This window comes from Triticum urartu, chromosome 3 (genome assembly GCF_003073215.2).
Source record: "Triticum urartu cultivar G1812 chromosome 3, Tu2.1, whole genome shotgun sequence".
Classification (NCBI taxonomy): Eukaryota; Viridiplantae; Streptophyta; class Magnoliopsida; order Poales; family Poaceae; genus Triticum; species Triticum urartu.
Window position 1 is genome coordinate 242710622 of NC_053024.1, and position 17766 is coordinate 242728387.

At 44.5% G+C, this 17766-nt stretch overlaps 1 protein-coding gene across 1 annotated transcript; it reads right to left on the bottom strand.

The window, feature by feature from the left end:
* Positions 1-2480: 2480 nt before the first annotated feature.
* Positions 2481-7342, bottom strand: LOC125548304 (mitochondrial import receptor subunit TOM40-1-like). The gene is made up of 11 exons (XM_048711952.1): positions 7010-7342; positions 6840-6921; positions 6644-6743; positions 6472-6567; positions 6340-6390; positions 5618-5683; positions 4700-4801; positions 3744-3812; positions 3584-3667; positions 3067-3162; positions 2481-2851 (listed from the first exon to the last, which is right to left on the bottom strand). Exons 1-11 carry the CDS (start codon positions 7212-7214, stop codon positions 2795-2797), a joined length of 1008 nt encoding a protein of 335 aa, XP_048567909.1. The 5' UTR covers positions 7215-7342; the 3' UTR covers positions 2481-2794.
* Between the last annotated feature and the right edge of the window lie 10424 nt (positions 7343-17766).

Sequence of the window (17766 nt, forward strand, 5' to 3'; positions counted from 1 at the left end):
ACCAATCTTTATAAGTAGGGAAGAAAAGACATTGCTATATTTTTCTCATGCTGAGAGGGTGTTTGATTGGGCTTTTACTCAGTTTTTCACTTTGACTTATAATCCCTCCGTTGCCAAATATAAGCCTTTTTAAGATTTTAATATGGACTACATATAGAGCGAAATAAATGAATCTACACTTTAAAATATGTTTATATACATCCGTATGTAATCCGTAGTGAAATTTCTAAGATGTTTTATATTTAGAAACGGAAGGTATATAATATGGCTTTATCCAAAAGCATCTAAGTAGATGTTTTTTTTTTTTGGCTTAACCGAAGTGAAAAGCTAGTAAAAGCCTAACCAAATACCATCTGATAAATGGACCAACACACATGTGCTGCCTAATCAATCCCAGTCTACCTCAAGGCCGAAAAAGCAGACTTTACTCATCTAGGCCTCCTCAGCAAGTCACATCCAAAGGCAGGCCTGACACGTTTTCGCTCTCACCCAATGAGACGGTGCAAGTTCTTTGTAAGTGTGAACTCGTGGCAAACCCACAACTATCATGAACAAGATTTCTATGTGCATCCTGCAATAAAAGCTTTTGTATGGAAGAACTTGTGAGACGTTTCGTGTATTGACTATTGAGTCTCACTTATCATGCCTGAAGCTTTTGATTATGTTTCCGACTTGCTATCCTGCGTAAGTAGGGGTGGAAAGTGGTAGCGGATAATTCGAAATATCCGATATTCGTATTCGAGAAAATGCTTATTCGTATCCGAAGCATCCGCATCCGAACCAAAATGAAAATAAAAATTATCCGTATTCGAATATATTAAACAAATAAAAAATAAAATATGGTAGGATATTTTGACACAAATATGGATATGGAAGTGGATATATCCGTATTCGAATAAGATTATGGGAGGTAATTTTTAAAATTCTAGACCAAATATTTCAATTATCCAACATAAAAGCTAAATAAATGGTCAAATTTTACTCTTTATATGATTAAACTTATAAATTATTATGCATTACAATAGTATTTATTCATAAACCTATTTATCATTGACTTATTGTATGTCATAAGTTGATTATTTTAGGTCACATAGCTATCGACTAATTTACTTAAGCAATATGTTGATATTATTCGTATCCGTTCCGAATCAAGAAAATATCCGATACATATCCGTATTCGAATAATATCCGAGCCGCATCCGTATCCGATAACATCCGTATTCGAATTCGTATTCGTTTTGAAAATATGAAAATGAAAGTGGTAAGAGCACTATCCGATCCGTATCCGATCCGTTTCCACCCCTATGCGTAAGGCCATCTTCAGCGCAAGACCCTATCTTATCCGCCGGACGCAGTTTGGATAAAAGCGGACACATACAACGACCCAGCGGCAGACCCCATTTCATTTTTTCGTCCGCTTCGTGTCCGTTTTACCCCATCTTTGACTCAAAGTTGGTCTAAATTTAAGGCAAAAGCAGACAGAAAACGGACGCCTCCACGTCCTCTTTGTCCGTTGTGTCCAGGCGTGCCCCACATGTCACCCTCTCTCTTTTCTCTCCCCTGGCCCACCGTGTCCACCCACCCGCCAACGCATGCAGCCACGGGCTTGTCTACCGGAGCAGCGCGGCGTCGGCCGGAGCGGGACGCGGTGCGGCGCAGGCGGCGGCCGGAGCGGGGTGCGGGTGCGAAGCAGGCGGCGGGCGAGCTCGGCGCTGGCGAATCTGGCAGGCACGGGGCCAAGCTTTGGTGTGCAAGGGCGTGTTGGCGCGGACGCGGGGCGGAGCTCGGTGACGTTGGCTTGGCGTGCGGTAGGCAGGCGAGGGCGGGAGGGCGAGGCTAAGGCAGGCGAGGGCGAGTGGGCAAGGTCAGGCACGCGCGGGGGTAGGCGAGGGCATAGGCAGGCGGGCGAGCTCGGCGGAGAGCAGCCGTGGGTGCGGGCGGCAAGGCAAAGCGCGTGGGCGGCGGCACAAATACGACCCGACAGGCGGGCGACATGGTACAGCTGCAGGTGACGACGCGTGTACTGCTGCTGGGTGGCGAGCGAGCGGGGTCTGCTACAGCTGCCGGTGTGCGTGGGCGAGCTGCATGGCGCGGGTGCTGCACAGCTGGGCGGGCATGGCTTGGGCGAGCACGCGGCAGCGGAGCGCAACAGGGGGCTTGCTAGCTAGTCAGCCGCGTACGTGCGTGCTTGCTAGCGAGCCGCCGTGCGCTTGCTAGCTTGCGGCCAGCGCGCGGGTGGCTGGCTGGGCGCGGCCGGGCGAGCTCACAAGTGAGACATGATGAAGGCACGGCCGGACAGTTTAAGGTTGGTCATCCCGCTGGATGCACAAATCCACAGACGTGCAAAACTGGACACGTGTGTCCGTTTTCCTATTCTAAATGGACGAAAAGCAAACAAACATGGATGTCTGTTTAGAATCGTGCGGTAAAGTTGGCCTAAGATTTTCCGCTCGATCGGAGGGATGTTGACGAGTGTCGGATGGGAGTCATACGATCTTTGACTTACAAATATAAAATGACAAGCTGTCCCAGGTATACCAAAAAATATATCCACGAAACAATTCTAAGCCAACTCCCATGTATTCCTATCTGCTCGCATCACACAGAAAATTTACACAGATGGTCTTGAGCCTAACTGGAGCCAAACTTAATCTAATAACGACGAGGGCATTTCCAAAGTAATCAACCCAGTGGAGTGAGAAAACAAAATGACGGCAAAACACAAATCATCACAATCCTTGTCGACAAATGCCGCTATAATAGTACATGCCTCTCAACAGTTCATCTCATTATCTTACTCTCCAACCCTTATGCCAAACCCAAACTTGTTATCCTTCTTCCAGTGATCAATCTGCACAAGATTGTACATCAAAATCAGCCTTTCAACTCAAATCTGGACGACTCATCTATCAGGGAAAAACCATTGAAAACAACTAATATGTTTGTCCCTGTTTTGGCAACTTTTACTTCATTAATTCAGACTTGATGCTTGATTCAACATGCTAAAAGGAAAGGCAGTACAATAACGCAGGTCCCTGCATGGAATAAGGGAAGAGGTAAACTGACCTCTGCAGAAAGAACCAAGGTAGCGTATGGGTTGATTTTCTCCTCCAAAAGAGCAGAAACTGCGCCATTGGTATCTACCTTTCCCCTCAAACGACTCTGCAATGTTGAGCCAGTGTCGTTAAGCTTTTCACATGCAACTCAGACATGAATTAACCATAGACTCAAATGCACTTCAACAGAAACAGTATTTTAAAAGAAAATTTTGTGCGCAATTCTTTTGCTACGGGAAGTTTCACAGAAATAGTCGAATATGCCACTTTTGCAGCTACTTTTATGTTCTATAAATATCTTGCCAAGGTGATCAATGCCATCAAACATGAAAAAACTCTCATGGTATGCCTGTCTCCGGAAATAAACATAAAGAAACTTGCGGTTACATCTGCTGTCATAATTGAATCCAATGTATTTAAAAAAAAACTGAATCCAATGCATGGTTACAACTACTGTCATATCATTGTACATGAAATCCAATGCATGGGAAAAAGATGTCAAACAAACTATCATGCACATAGCATACCTGTCTCATGATATAATCATAACCCACACTTGCTGTTACATCCTTTGACATATGATTGTACATGAAATCCGTAGCAAGGGAAACCTGCATAAAGAAGTTTACGAATTTGAACAAGATAATAACAGAGAGAAGTTTCAAAATGCTACGACAGAAATATAACCTTATTAGACACTTTCTGAACGTAACTCAGTGAAACCAGTCCAGTGCTTGCAATTTGTCCAGTTGCAACCTGAAGATATTAGTGGCATGGCTCTATCAGATAATAAGAAATATAATATAGTATGAGTTTTTAATTTGTTGTCTATTCAATCATCCACCATCACTTTGATAATAATAAAGTGATATCAGCATCAGTTCTAGAGTACATCTTGTGACAACTTATTGAGTGAGAAAGAACACTTTCACAGAGACTTAAAAAGAGCTCAAAATTTTTGCTAATCACCTAAACGAACAACTTGACTTTACCATGTGAACGAGCCCTACACAAAACACAGAATCACAACTATGGCGTACTTGTCACATGATGCAAAGCAAGTGAAATACTTAAGCATTCACATTGCTTCAACCATGAGAAACAAACTCTGGAAAGCGCAGTAACTCTCTGGAGACTGCCGAGTAAAATAAATGCTTAGAAATTTGCACCATTATTAAACTTTTCCAAGAGGGAATCAGACGGCACACTTAATAAATGATCTGCAAATAAATGCTTATAAAATTGCACCATTAGACACAGCAAACCTGAGTGTTTTAGGCCCAGTTTCCTGCACTTAATTTTCAATATTAACTCAAGGTGGATACTTTGTGCTTTCCCATACTGGACAAGTTTTTGTTTTCTTAGTTTCCAGACAATTCACGATTAGAACCCCATAAATCAGCATGTATTATTCCAATATTAGCAACCTGAACTAAATGTTGCTTTGTAACAGTGTGTAAAATGGCATATCTCAGCATGATCAAAAGGATCAGTAGGCAAAAGCTGATCAAGCGACAATTCCTCAAATGCAGTTTTTCGGCCATAAATGTTATTGGAATATTAATGCATCACAAATTCCAAATGCCTAACTATTTTATATGGATCATGGTTATGAACAGTTTAACGAATACAAAAAACTTTACCATGTTCTTCGTGTCATATCTAGCAAGAAAGCCAACTCCTGATTTCCTTTGTTGTTGAAGCCAAAAACCTTCAGTTCCCAGGGAGAGGTTCTTCGTTACACTCTGAAATGCACAGGTAAAATATGTTGCAATAGTCTTAAGTATCGAAATGATGGGACAGAAAAATATTAGCAGAATATACTGTCTGAGATTTTTTTTATTGTAAGTTATAGGTTAAATTGACGACAGTATGCTGTCTTCTCTATATGATCCATTTTTCTAGCATCCAGTATATGCAATAAACTATTAGGGAAATATGAATGCCCAACTAATATTGGAATGATAGATCTATGGTTATTATATCGGTTGCGTTTGGCTTGGAAACATGCTTGGTTCTGCTTAATATGAATGCCAAGCTTCTTTGGACAGTTCAACTTTGAGCAGACTAAGAAAAATGAAGATCTTCACTTTTAGACTAAAATTGTCTGAAGTAGTACTTCCTATGCACAAAGAGTGGTCTACTGATGCACACTGAGAGCACACCCGTCTACTGCATCTACACCCTGCCAGCCTACCGCACACCATACCGTCTTTACCCTGAGTATTTTAGTTGCAAACACAGTACTTCATATTTATCAGCATGGCCATTCCGCTATAACAATGGGAATTTGACTTTACCTCCATGCATAAATGGTCAATAGTTTCTCTCAATAGTTGCTTAAATCACAATGGATTTTAGCAGCATGCATCAATGCTAAAAATTACAGAATTCATACTGCCATTAACATTTTGTTTAAAAATAACCATATTTTCCAAATGTACTCACAAAAGGTGGATACTAGTACTTTATCATCAAATAGATACAAAGTCTGTATTCATGATACTAGTGCTTTAGTTTTATGTGCCAACAATTGACATAAATTGGTGCATCATCTATACCTGGATGTAGTTCCCTCCATAGAAGCCATTATTCCCGACTTGACATTGGGTTCTAAAATCTTTGCCCTGGAATAAATGACAGAGGAGCAAAAATAAGTTATGAAATCATGCAGATCGTCAGACAGATAAACTAAGATTACATCAGATGAAGGAGGTAAAATACCATATGTTTTCTTCAAATATGATACTATTAAACATTAAGAACCTAACAGCTACATATCTTAGTTGGGTATCTATAGGTTTTCCTACACCAATAAGAAGACTACACAATATTAGAAACAACAAATGCATCAATGCCAACATTAGAAACATCACACGGTCAGGAATTCACGTGTAACTTGTGCTATCATTAGCATGTACCACAAAAGGCATCTTTGATAGACGAAATTCAACAGAAAAAATTGAGGAAAGAGATAACTCGTAAGATGTGAACAAATCTCAGGAGCAGCCAGGCAAAAATAACTAAAACTTATGTGCTAGATTCCAAGTTTAACCGAACAGGACATTGATTTGAGAGAGGTATACTGAGTCCAAACAGCAATCTAAGATCAGTAGCATTGATGTATATTTATTAACAGCACAATGCGGAACATGGTATCATAGTTCCCTGTTGGACAGTGGAAGTATCTTACCATTGGCATGATGCTGCCCATAAAATAAGATGATAAAAAAAAATAAACGACTTGCAAAATCAGGAACTAAATGCTCAAAAAGAGACTGACCTTGTAATCCAAATTAAACATGCCTTGGGAATAACCAGGCTCGTTTGTCAACTGCGGAAACAAAAACAAGTTAACTTAGAGACTCAACAACATTCAGTGGAGCAAGCTCATACTTGTGCCCAAAGCAATCACCTGAGCATTTATTTGTGCGCAAAGATTTTCTGTGACATCGTACTTGACACGTCCATTCAGCCTTCCGTCGGGCGAGATCCTACCGATGAGCATCAACTAATAAGAGGAAAACACATTTAGATGATGAAAACATTAAAAAAAACACATGAATTTAGCCTGACAGAAATAAAACCTTGGGATCAATATAGTTGGCGCCAAACTCATAGTGGGAGGTGGGGACTTTGATCACTTCAGGTCCCTGTGAAGGGACCTCCATGGATCCCATTGACGCACTGTTACAAAGCATATGCAACGGAATCGTAAACATTGCAGGCAGATCGCTACCAGCAGTTTAGCTGAAAAGAAACGATGGGCATTGGGAAGGGTACCTGTGGCTCAAAAACAAGACCTGGCTGACCGGCTTGACGAAATCGAAGCGAAAGCCCTCGAACACGTCGGGCTTGAGCGTCACTGTAACGAACAACATGGAAGATGGCAGCATCATTAGGAATCGATTCGATTGGCAGTGATGTCAGACGCAAGGGAGGGGTGTTCTTACTCGAGGCCTCGCGCTGGGCATCTTCGTAGGGAATAGGGCAGCGGAGATTCAGGTAGTCCACCTTGTCGTCCTCCGCCGCCTTGTCCTCCTCCTGGTGCGGCAACGGCGGGGGAGGCACCGGGGCGTAGGGAAGAGGTGACGCGTCGGCGGGAGCTGGGGAAGGAGGAGGCGGAGGAGCATCCTCGTGGCTGAACGTCGAGCCCATGGCGGCGGCGGCGGCGGCGGCGGGAAGCGATCGGTGCGCGTGCGATTTGGGGCGGCGTATAGGTTGTGCGAGGCGAGTTTTGGCTTGCGCCGTCGGCTGGGGAGAGAATTTAGGGAGGTGGGGTTTTAGGAGGGTTTTCTCTGCTGTTGCGCGGACCGTGAGCTCTTATCTGGGTCGCTAGATCGGCCTCGAGATTCGTGTTACCGGACTTTTCTACCCCTGTTTTTCCTCCTCATCTTGTGCTTCAAGCATACAACGGAGAGTCCGATGCAAGCTGTTCCTAGAATTGGAAACGGATTCCACGATACTCTTACGAACCGTAGTTTCTCATATGGTGAAAATTGAGGGTTCTTGCGTACATGTCCGGTTCAACGTCTTGGTGATCACATGCTCAGGCCGCCTCAATGATTGAGCGAGTTACAAGCAGGAGCACCATGCATATGGTGTAAGTGCATTCACATATTACATCGGTACACGAAATAATTTGTTTCTTCCGGTGCAACGCACGGGTATATGTCCTAGTGTTTAATCGGATACATATTGTACGTAAAGATTTTGTCGACTACGGAATAAAGATAAACACTGTTTAACATACAAATATAGATGTCTATTGAAGCATTTTTTTCACAAAAAAGGTTTATTTTAAACCGGATGAAAAGAGCGAGACGCAAGCCTCATCGAGCGAGCGACAAGCGTCCTCTAGGCCCCACGCGCCGCTTCCCATCTCAGCCTTGTCCAACGCAGGGCAGCCCACATCCACGTATTTTTCTTTGCCCGATGCGTCGTCTTCCTCACGCTCACCCATCCACTCCTGGGAGATCCCTTTCTCTTCTATTGCCCACTGCACATGGCCGAGCATCCCTTCTCTTCGCTGCCCCTCTCTCGTCCCCTGATGACGGAGTTGCTACTGCTGCTGCAGGGGCACTGCTGCCGCTCTGGCAACTGCGTTGCCATGAATCGAGGGAAGCTTCAATGCACGACCACCGCCTGCCATGGCCGTCCAAGCTAGTACTACTGCGACAGGGAGCATCTGCGCATGGCCATCAGAGTTACGATTTGAGCATCGATCATGGCTCTGTGAGCTGCAATGGAGCTCGCCGTGCTGCGAAGGTGACCATGGAGAGTGGTTGACGAGGGCATTGCAACTCCGACGATGTTGCTTTGAAGCTGTTGGGAGCACAGCCGGTGTTGCACTGGAGTAACGCCGGGACGCCAGAAGCATAGCGGCCGCTGCAATGGAGCTTCGTCGGATGTCGCCGGTGCTGCGTTGGAGCTCCGCCGGGGCTGCAACGGAGCTTCGCCAGACGTCGTCGGTGTTGCGTTTGAGCTATGGTCGCACTACGTTGTGCTGCAGTGGAGCTTTGTCGGGGTGCCGGTAGCACTGCATTGAAGCTGTGACGCGCTCGCTACTGCCCTGGGTTGCTGCATCGAACGGGCACTAGTTCGTTGATCTAACGACTGGCTAGGCAGATGATTTCCTAGAGAAATCATCCGGCTGATTTGTAGCAGCCCCTTTTTCTCTCGTGCGTGGCGACTGGAAACCTACCACCACTAGGAGAGGCCAATCTTATAGTGATGTCCTCCGGTGGTTGATACGTCTCCAACATATCTATAATTTATAAAATATTCATGTCATGTTTATAGTAATTTTATATGGTTTTGGTATGATTTGGATGGAACTAATCCGGACTGACGTTGTTTTCAGCAAAACTACCGTGGTATTATTTTTTGTGCGGAAATAAAAGTTCTCCAAATGCAATGAAACTTTTTAATGATTTTTTTGGAACAAAAGAGGCACTAGAAGTTTCGTGAGAGGGCCAGAAGAGCCACGAGGTGGGCACAACTCACCAGGGTACGCCACCCCCCAAGGCGCGCCCTGGTGTCTTGTGGGCCCCTCGTGGCCCATCTTCGCGTGAAACCAATGCCAAAAATATATATAAATACAGAAACCCCCAAAAATAACCCTAAATCAGAAGTTACGCCACCACAAGTCTCTGTAGCCATAAAAATCAATCTAGACCCCGTTTCGGCACCCTGTTGGAGGGGGAAATCATCACCGGTGGCCATCTTCATCATTGAATGTCTCACAACCACCATTATTCACACATACATGTTGCCTTGGTGCCTTCGGAGCACGATGACAATTGGGAGTGATTCATGGGGGCGGTAACGTGTAATAGTATTCTCCTTTGGGATATATGACCTGGTCGAGCAAAAATCCCGCTATTTCCTCTTGAAGTGCTAGTATGCGCTCCGTTGGTAGGAGCTTCTCCCACACCTCTTTGAACTGTTAAGAAGGAGATCAATATGCATGTGTATTAGTTGTGTGACTAGATATCGATAATGATGTAAAAATTGTGAATAGTGTTCTGGCAAACGTACCCATTACTGTCTTTGAGATTTGCTTTTTTCGGATGCCATCGTGCGAATATTCTCGCAAACATAGTATGCACACAGATCAGTCCCCAGCGCCTGCTTCAGGGCCTTTACGAGAATGGAATTTAATCAGATAATAATTAATCAAGCATGATAATTAATTAATGGTATTGAAATAAGAATTAAAGAGATGGTAAGCTAGCTAGTACTACTTAATTACTCCCTTCGTTCCAAATTACTTGTATAAAAAACGGATAAAAATGGATGTATCTACAACTAAAATACGTCTAGATCCATCCATTTCTGTGACAAGTAATTCCAAACGGAGGGAGTACTTACCTTGTGTCGATACCAAAACAGATTTTGTGGCCATTTGCCTGGAGTCACCTTGATGAGCTTTGCCCAGCCCTGCCCGCCAGCAAAGAAAATTAATAAAGGAGTTATTAAATAGTTGATATCAGGAAATGACGAACTAAATAGGCCGATATATAGTTAATAATGATTGAAATTACATGTTGACTATCCCCTTCAAGATGGTGTAGTCACTTTCTTTTTTAAGTAGTGAGTCCAGTAATTCAACTTTTCCTTCTTCAACTTTAATGTCTAACAAGATCCAGTGATAACTGCATGCGCACATGTTTGCATGTCTTAATTAAGTGGGCATGTGCATAACACTAATCAACTACCCTAAACCCTATACACTTAATTATTAACATCTAGCTAGCCAGTAAGCAAAAACATAATTTGTAGTACAAGACAGTGTGACTCACCAGAAGTTGTAAGGAAGTAGTATATCTTCATTGCTATTGAGGCGCTTCAAGAACTCTAGCATTTTATTCTCTACATCTTGTTTATAATATTCATATATCCATGTCTTTTCATTAATGGTATTTGGGTCAATGAACCCAATGCCATAGCGTCCAACTTTTTCCATTTCATACATTTTCATCCTGCATAATACCACAAAAAAGAATATAGTGAGGATGATTACAGATAATGATCGATCAATGAGCACTAAATCTAGCTTGAGACTTAAATTACAGAAAGAAATCACTTACAGACAATAGCAACTGACGAGAGATTTGTCGAGTGCATCTTGATTGAATAACTGAAATAGTTCTGAATACTCAACGGACAGAGCTAGCTTATGGAAGTAATGCTCTTCCTTGACCTTCACCATGAGGAACTCTCGATTGGAACTCTTGGTAATTTTCATGTACCAATCATGCAATTCATACATTCTCGTTGGGACGTTCTTGACCTCCTCGGGCTCGACCAAAGGTTGGCCGCGGACATATTTCCGTTTTATTTCCTCCTCTCTAAGCGGAGACATGGGCTCGATCTCGAGGAGTTATCCAACAGTGATACCGAGCATTTCAGCCTGCATTATATGCTCCTCGGTTATTACCAGATTGCCCAGCTGGGGAACAGTTTGCCCATATATATAGGGCGGCGGTACTCTCATGTGTTGTTGGCACAACAAGCGGGGGGATCGACTGCGCCGCCTGTTCTCCCAGCTGGGGAACGGTTTTCCCGTATTTTTTGCCGGTTGCTTGGCTCGAGCACGAGCTCGACTCCTTCTGTAGTCATGCTCGATGTGCCTTCCTGATTTGGCGCTCATAGTCTAAGTCAACAGGCTTGGGAGCTGGTGGTCTAGCCATACGAATAAAGTGGTCAATCTTTTCCTCAGGCACTTTCTCCCTTGGCGGCGATGCCGGTTTCGGTCCAAAATGGGCATCCACTTGGGCCTGCACTATGGCTGCGTTTTTCTCCTCGGTCATGTCGTAAGGCCTCTGAGGAAGAGGAGCGAGGCTTGGACCATATTTATATCGCTTGCCTCCGCCTGTACCTCCTGTACTACCTCGACTCGTAGTGCTACGCACCATAGCTGCGGCAGCTCTCTTTTGCGATTGCTGAGGCGGCGGAGACGGCTGACGTGGCTGAGTTGGAGTAGGAGGAGTGGCCTGACGCGTTGGTGGACTTGGAGGAGCGGGAGTCTGCTAACGCGGTGGAGGATTTCGACAAGGAGTCTGCTGACGCTGTGCCGGACTTGAAGCAGGAGGAGTGGCCTAACGCTTTGCCAGACTTGGAGGAGGAGGAGTGGCCTAACGCTTTGCTGGACTTGGAGGAGGTGGAGTGGCCTAACGCGGTGGCGGACTTGGAGGAGCGGGAGTCTATTGACGCGGTGGCGGACTTTGAGTAGGAGTCGGCTGACGCGGTGTCGGTGGCCTTGGAAAGATGATGCAATCCTTTCTCGATATGATGATATGATGTTTGGCCTCTCCCAGTGTGTGCTCCTCGTCACCTCCAGGAATGTCAAGCTCTAGCCTCGAATATTGGTCCACCACTTCATCAACCTGGACACAAGCATAGCCGGCTGGAATCGGGTTGCAATGGAAGGTTGCATCAGGGGAATTTGTATAAGCAATGGCATCCGCCACCTTCATGGATATGTTCTTCATTTTGAAGTGTAGCTCATTGTTAGTGCTCTCCATGATGTCATCCACAGGGTATCTATCCAGCAGTGCGTTGCCCGAGATGGAACCAACGCTGCTTCTCGGCACGGATGGGACGGTGCTATCCAATGCTGGATCATCCGCTAGCTACTGCCGCTGCTGAGACCCCCTTTTCCTGGCTAAGTGAGTCGATCTGCTCCCGCTGCCGCTGGAATTTGAGTGCCAAGTCCGCATGCGCTGATTCTAGGCCTTGAAGGCGTTCTGCTTCCTGCTTCCTGCTTCCTCTGCTCCTCCTCCAGCTTCCTCTTCTTCTCCTCCTCCATCTTCCTTCTTGCACGGCTTCTGTAGTCGGTGTTCCAGTCCGAAAAGCCCTCATACCACGGAACAACGCCCTTGCCTCGTGTTCTTTCCGGGTGTTCAGGATTTCCCAGGGTGCGCGTAAGCTCATCGTTTTCTCTGTTCGGCGTGAACACCCCCGTTTGAGCATCTTCTATTGCTTGAAGTAACTTATCTTCGGCTTCTTTTAGACTTGCCTTCTTCGAAACCAGGCTTGTCTTCGGGTCCAACGCCCCCCATGCGCATAGAACCAAGTTCTGTACCTGGGGGCAGTTCCTAGTAACTGGAGTGACCCCTGCATCCAGCATCTCTTGCTCAGAATTATCCCACTTAGGCATTGCCACCGCGTAGCCACCTGGCCCCAGCCTATGGAACTGCGTCTTTTTTGCGGCATTGGCCTCGTTTTTTCTCGACCGTTCCTTAGATAATTATGATTCCTTGAATTTCATGAAAGCGGGTCGGTGTTCTCTTTGCTTCTCCAGTGTTCCCTTGAATTCTGGAGTCTTCTTTCCTCTTTCGATGTAGTTGGCCCATACAGTTTTCTTGTGGGTGTTGAATGCAATTGCAATCTTCCTAAGAGCAGCGTCCTTGACTTTCTGCACATCTGCATCAGTGTAATGATCTGGTAGGGTGAAATGTTCCATGAGAGATTCCCAAAGCGTTTTTTGCTCTGTCGTCGACCCAAGTAAGATCTGGATGTTTATTTTTTGGCTCTTTCCATTCTTGAATGGAGATCGGGAGTTGTTCCTTCACAAGAACTCCGCACTGACAAATGAACTTGTTTGCAATGTTCTTAGGCGTGATTGGTTCGCCATTAGGTTTGATGGCATCGATGTTGTACTTTACACCGTCCTTCAACTTTTTGCCCGGGCCTCGCTTTGTCCTACTGTCTGTAGACGCAGATTTGCTCGATCCGAAGAGCTGAAAGAAGAAAGATCAATTCGTTAATATATCTTCAAATCAAAAAACATGTGATGATCACCAGATGCCTGCTTATATAAATATACCTCGCTGGTCTTTGTTATTTCAAGATCAACATTGTCTGCATCATCATAATCATAGTTCATGACTTCATCAATTCGGTCGTTGAGATCGAATATCTTATCATCACCCTCCTCGGTATTGTTCAGATATTCGGAGCCGTCATAATCTTCATTCTGATCATCTGGGATCGTTGCAGAAATTAAATTTTTTCTACGCATCACCAAGATCAATCTATGGAGAGACTAGCAACAATAGAGAGGGGAGTGCATCTTCATACCCTTGAATATCGCGATGCGGAAGCGTTACAAGAACGCGGATGAAGGAGTCGTACTCGTAGCGATTCAGATCGCGGTTGATTCCGATCTAAGCACCGAACAACGGCGCCTCCGCGTTCAACACACGTACAACCCGGGGACGTCTCCTCCTTCTTGATCCAACAAGGGGAGAGGAGAAGTTGAGGGAGAGCTCCGGCAGCACGACGGCATGGTGGGGGAGCTTGCAGTTCTCCGGCAGGGCTTCACCAAGCACTACTACTATGGAGGAGGTGTTGGGGAGGGAGAGGGCTGCGCCAGGGGAAGGGGTGCGGCTCCCATGTGCCTCCCCACTATATATATGGTGGAGGGGGCTGGTTTCTTGCCTTCCAAGTCCATTGGGGCGTTGGCAAAGGTGGGGGGAAGAAATCGCATCATTTCCCTTCCCCACAGATTGTTATCCCCCTTTTTTAGGGATCTTGATCTTATCCCTTCGGGATATGATCTTATTCCTTCTAACGGGGGATCTTGGTGCACCTTGACCAGGGGTGTGGGGCCTTGCCCCCACTACCCACGTTCATGTGGGTCCCCCATGCAGGTGGGCCCCACTCTGGAACCTTCTAGAACCTTCTCGGTACAATACCGAAAAATCCCGAACATTTTCCGGTGGCCAAAATAGGACTTCCCATATATAAATCTTTACCTCCGGACCATTCCAGAATTCCTCGTGACGTTCGGGATCTCATCCGGGACTTCGAACAACATTCGTTAACTGCACACTAATTCCCATAACAACTCTAGCGTCACCGAACCTTAAGTGTGTAGACCCTACGGGTTCGGGAATCATGCAGACATGACCGAGACAGCTCTCTGGCCAATAACCAACAGCGGGATCTGGATACCCATGTTGGCTCCCACATGTTCCATGATGATCTCATCGGATGAACCATGATGTCGGGGATTCAACCAATCCTGTATACAATTCCCTTTGTCAATCGGTACGTTACTTGCCCGAGATTCGATCGTCGGTATCCCAATACCCCGTTCAATCTCGTTACCGGCAAGTCACTTTTACTCGTTCCGTAACACATCATCCCGTGATCAACTCTTTGGTCACATTGAGCTCATTATGATGATGTCCTACCGAGTGGGCCCAGAGATACCTCTCCGTCACACGGAGTGACAAATCCCAGTCTCGATTCGTGCCAACCCAACAGACACTTTTGGAGATACCCGTAGTGTGCCTTTATAGCCACCCAGTTACGTTGTGACGTTTGGCACACCCCAAGCATTCCTACGGTATCCGGGAGTTGCACAATCTCATGGCCTAAGGAAATGATACTTGACATTAGAAAAGCTTTAGCAGACAAACTACACGATCTTGTGCTATGCTTAGGATTGGGTCTTGTCCATCACATCATTCTCCTCATGATGTGATCCCATTATCAACGACATCCAATGTCCATGGTCAGGAAACCGTAACCATCTATTGATCAACGAGCTAGTCAACTAGAGGCTTACTAGGGACATATTGTGGTCTATGTATTCACACATGTATTATGGTCTCCGGTTAATACAATTATAGCATGAACAATAGACAATTATCATGAACAAGGAAATATAATAATAACCATTTTATTATTGCCTCTAGGGCATATTTCCAACAGTCTCCCACTTGCACTAGAGTCAATAATCTAGTTCACATCACTATGTGATTGTAATGAATCCAACACCCATGGGGTTTGATCATATCTCGCTTGTGAGAGAGGTTATTAGTCAACGGGTCTGAACCTTTTAGATCTGTGTGTGCTTTACAAATCTCCATGTCATCTTGTAGATGCAGCTGCCATGCGCTACTTGGAGCTATTCCAAATAACTGCTCTACTATATGAATCCGGTTTACTACTCAGAGTCATCCAGATTAGTGTCAAAGTTTGCATCGACGTAACCCTTTACGACGAACCCTTTTACCACCTCCATAATCGAGAAAATTCCTTAGTCCACTAGTTACTAAGGATAAGTTTGACCGTTGTGATGTGATCCATTCCTGGATCACTCTTGTACCCCTTGATTGACTCATGGCAAGGCACAATTCAGGTGTGGTACACAACATATCATACTGTAGAGCCTACGTCTAAAGCATAGGGGACGACCTTCGTCCTTTCTCTCTCTTCTGTCGTGGTCAGATCTTGAGTCTCACTCAATGCTCACACCTTATAACACAGGTAAGAACTCCTTCTTTGCTGATCTTATTTGAACTCCTTCAAAATCTTGTCATGGTATGTATTCATTTGAAAGTACTATTAAGCATTTTTATCTATCCTTATAGATCTTTATGCTCAATGTCCAAGTAGCTTAATCCAGGTTTTCCATTGAAAAACACTTTTCAAATAACCCTATATGCTTTCCAGAAATTCTACATCATTTCTGATCAACAATATGTCAACAACATATACTCATCAGAAATTCTATAGTGCTCCCACTCACTTCTTTGGAAATACAAGTTTCTCATAAACTTTGTATAAACCCAAAATCTTTGATCATCTCATCAAAGCGTATATTCCAACTCCGAGATGCTTACTCCAGTCCTTAGAAGGATTGCTGGAGCTTTGCATGCTTGTTAGCATCTTTTAGGATTGACAAAAACCTTCTGGTTGTATAACATACAACCTTTCCTCGAGAAAATTGTCGAGGAAACAATGTTTTGACATCATATCTGCAAGATTTCATAAATAATGCAGTGACTGCTAATACAATTCCAACAGACTCTTAGCATCGCTACGAGTGAGAAAGTCTCACCGCAGTCAACTCATTGAACTTGTCGGAAAACATCTTAACGACAAGTCGAGCTTTCTTAATGGTGGTACTTACCATCATTGTCCGTCTTCCTTTTAAAATCCATCTGTACCCAATAGCCTTACGACCATCAAGTAGTTCTTCCAAAGTCTATACTTTGTTTTCACACATGGATCCTCTCGGATTTTATGGCCTCGAGCCATTTGTCGAAATCCGGGCCCACCATCGTTTCTCCATAGCTCATAGGTTCATTGTTGTCTAGCAACATGACCTCCAACATAGGATTACGTACCACTCTAAAATAGTACGCATCCTTGTCGACCTACGAGGTTTGGTAGTGACTTGATCCGAAGTTTCATGATCACTATCATCAGCTTCCACTTCAATTGGTGTAGGTGCTACAGGAACAACTTCCCGTGCCCTGCTACACACTGGTTGAAGTGACGGTTCAATAACCTCATCAAGTCTCCACCATCCTCCCACCCAATTCTTTCGAGAGAAACTTTTCCTCGAGAAAGGACCCGTTTCTAGAAATAATCACTTTTGCTTCCGGATCTAAAATAGGAGGTATACCCAACTGTTTTGGGTGTCCTATGAAGATGCATTTATCCGCTTTGGGCTCGAGCTTATCAGGCTAAACCCTTTTCACATAAGCGTCGCAGCCCCAAACTTTTAAGAAATGATAGCTTAGGTTTCTCTAAACCATAGTTCATACGGTGTCATCTCAACGGAATTACGTGGTGCCCTATTTAAAGTGAATGCGGTTGTCTCTAATGCCTAACCCATAAACGATAGTGGTAATTCGATAAGAGACATCATGGTTTGCACCACATCCAATAGGGTGCAGCTATGATGTTCGGACACACCATCACACTATGGTGTTCCAGGCGGCATTAGTTGTGAAACAATTTCCACAATGTCTTAGTTGTGTACCAAACACGTAACACAGATATTCATCTCTATGATCATATCATAGACATTTTATCCTCTTGTCACGACGATCTTCAACTTCACTCTGAAATTACTTGAACCTTTCAATAATTCATACTTGTGTTTCATCAAGTAAATATACTTAGAATCTACTCAAATCATCTGTGAAGTAAGAGCATAACGATATTCACTGCGTGCCTCAACACTCATTGGATTGCACACATCAAATGTATTACTTCCAACAAGTTGCTCTCTTGTTTCATCTCACTGAAAACGAGGCCTTTCAGTCATCTTGCCCATGTGGTATGATTTGCATGTCTCAAGTGATTCAAAATCAAGTGAGTCCAAACGATCCATCTGCATGGAGTTTCTTCATGCGTATAAACCAATAGACATGGTTCGCATGTCTCAAACTTTTCAAAA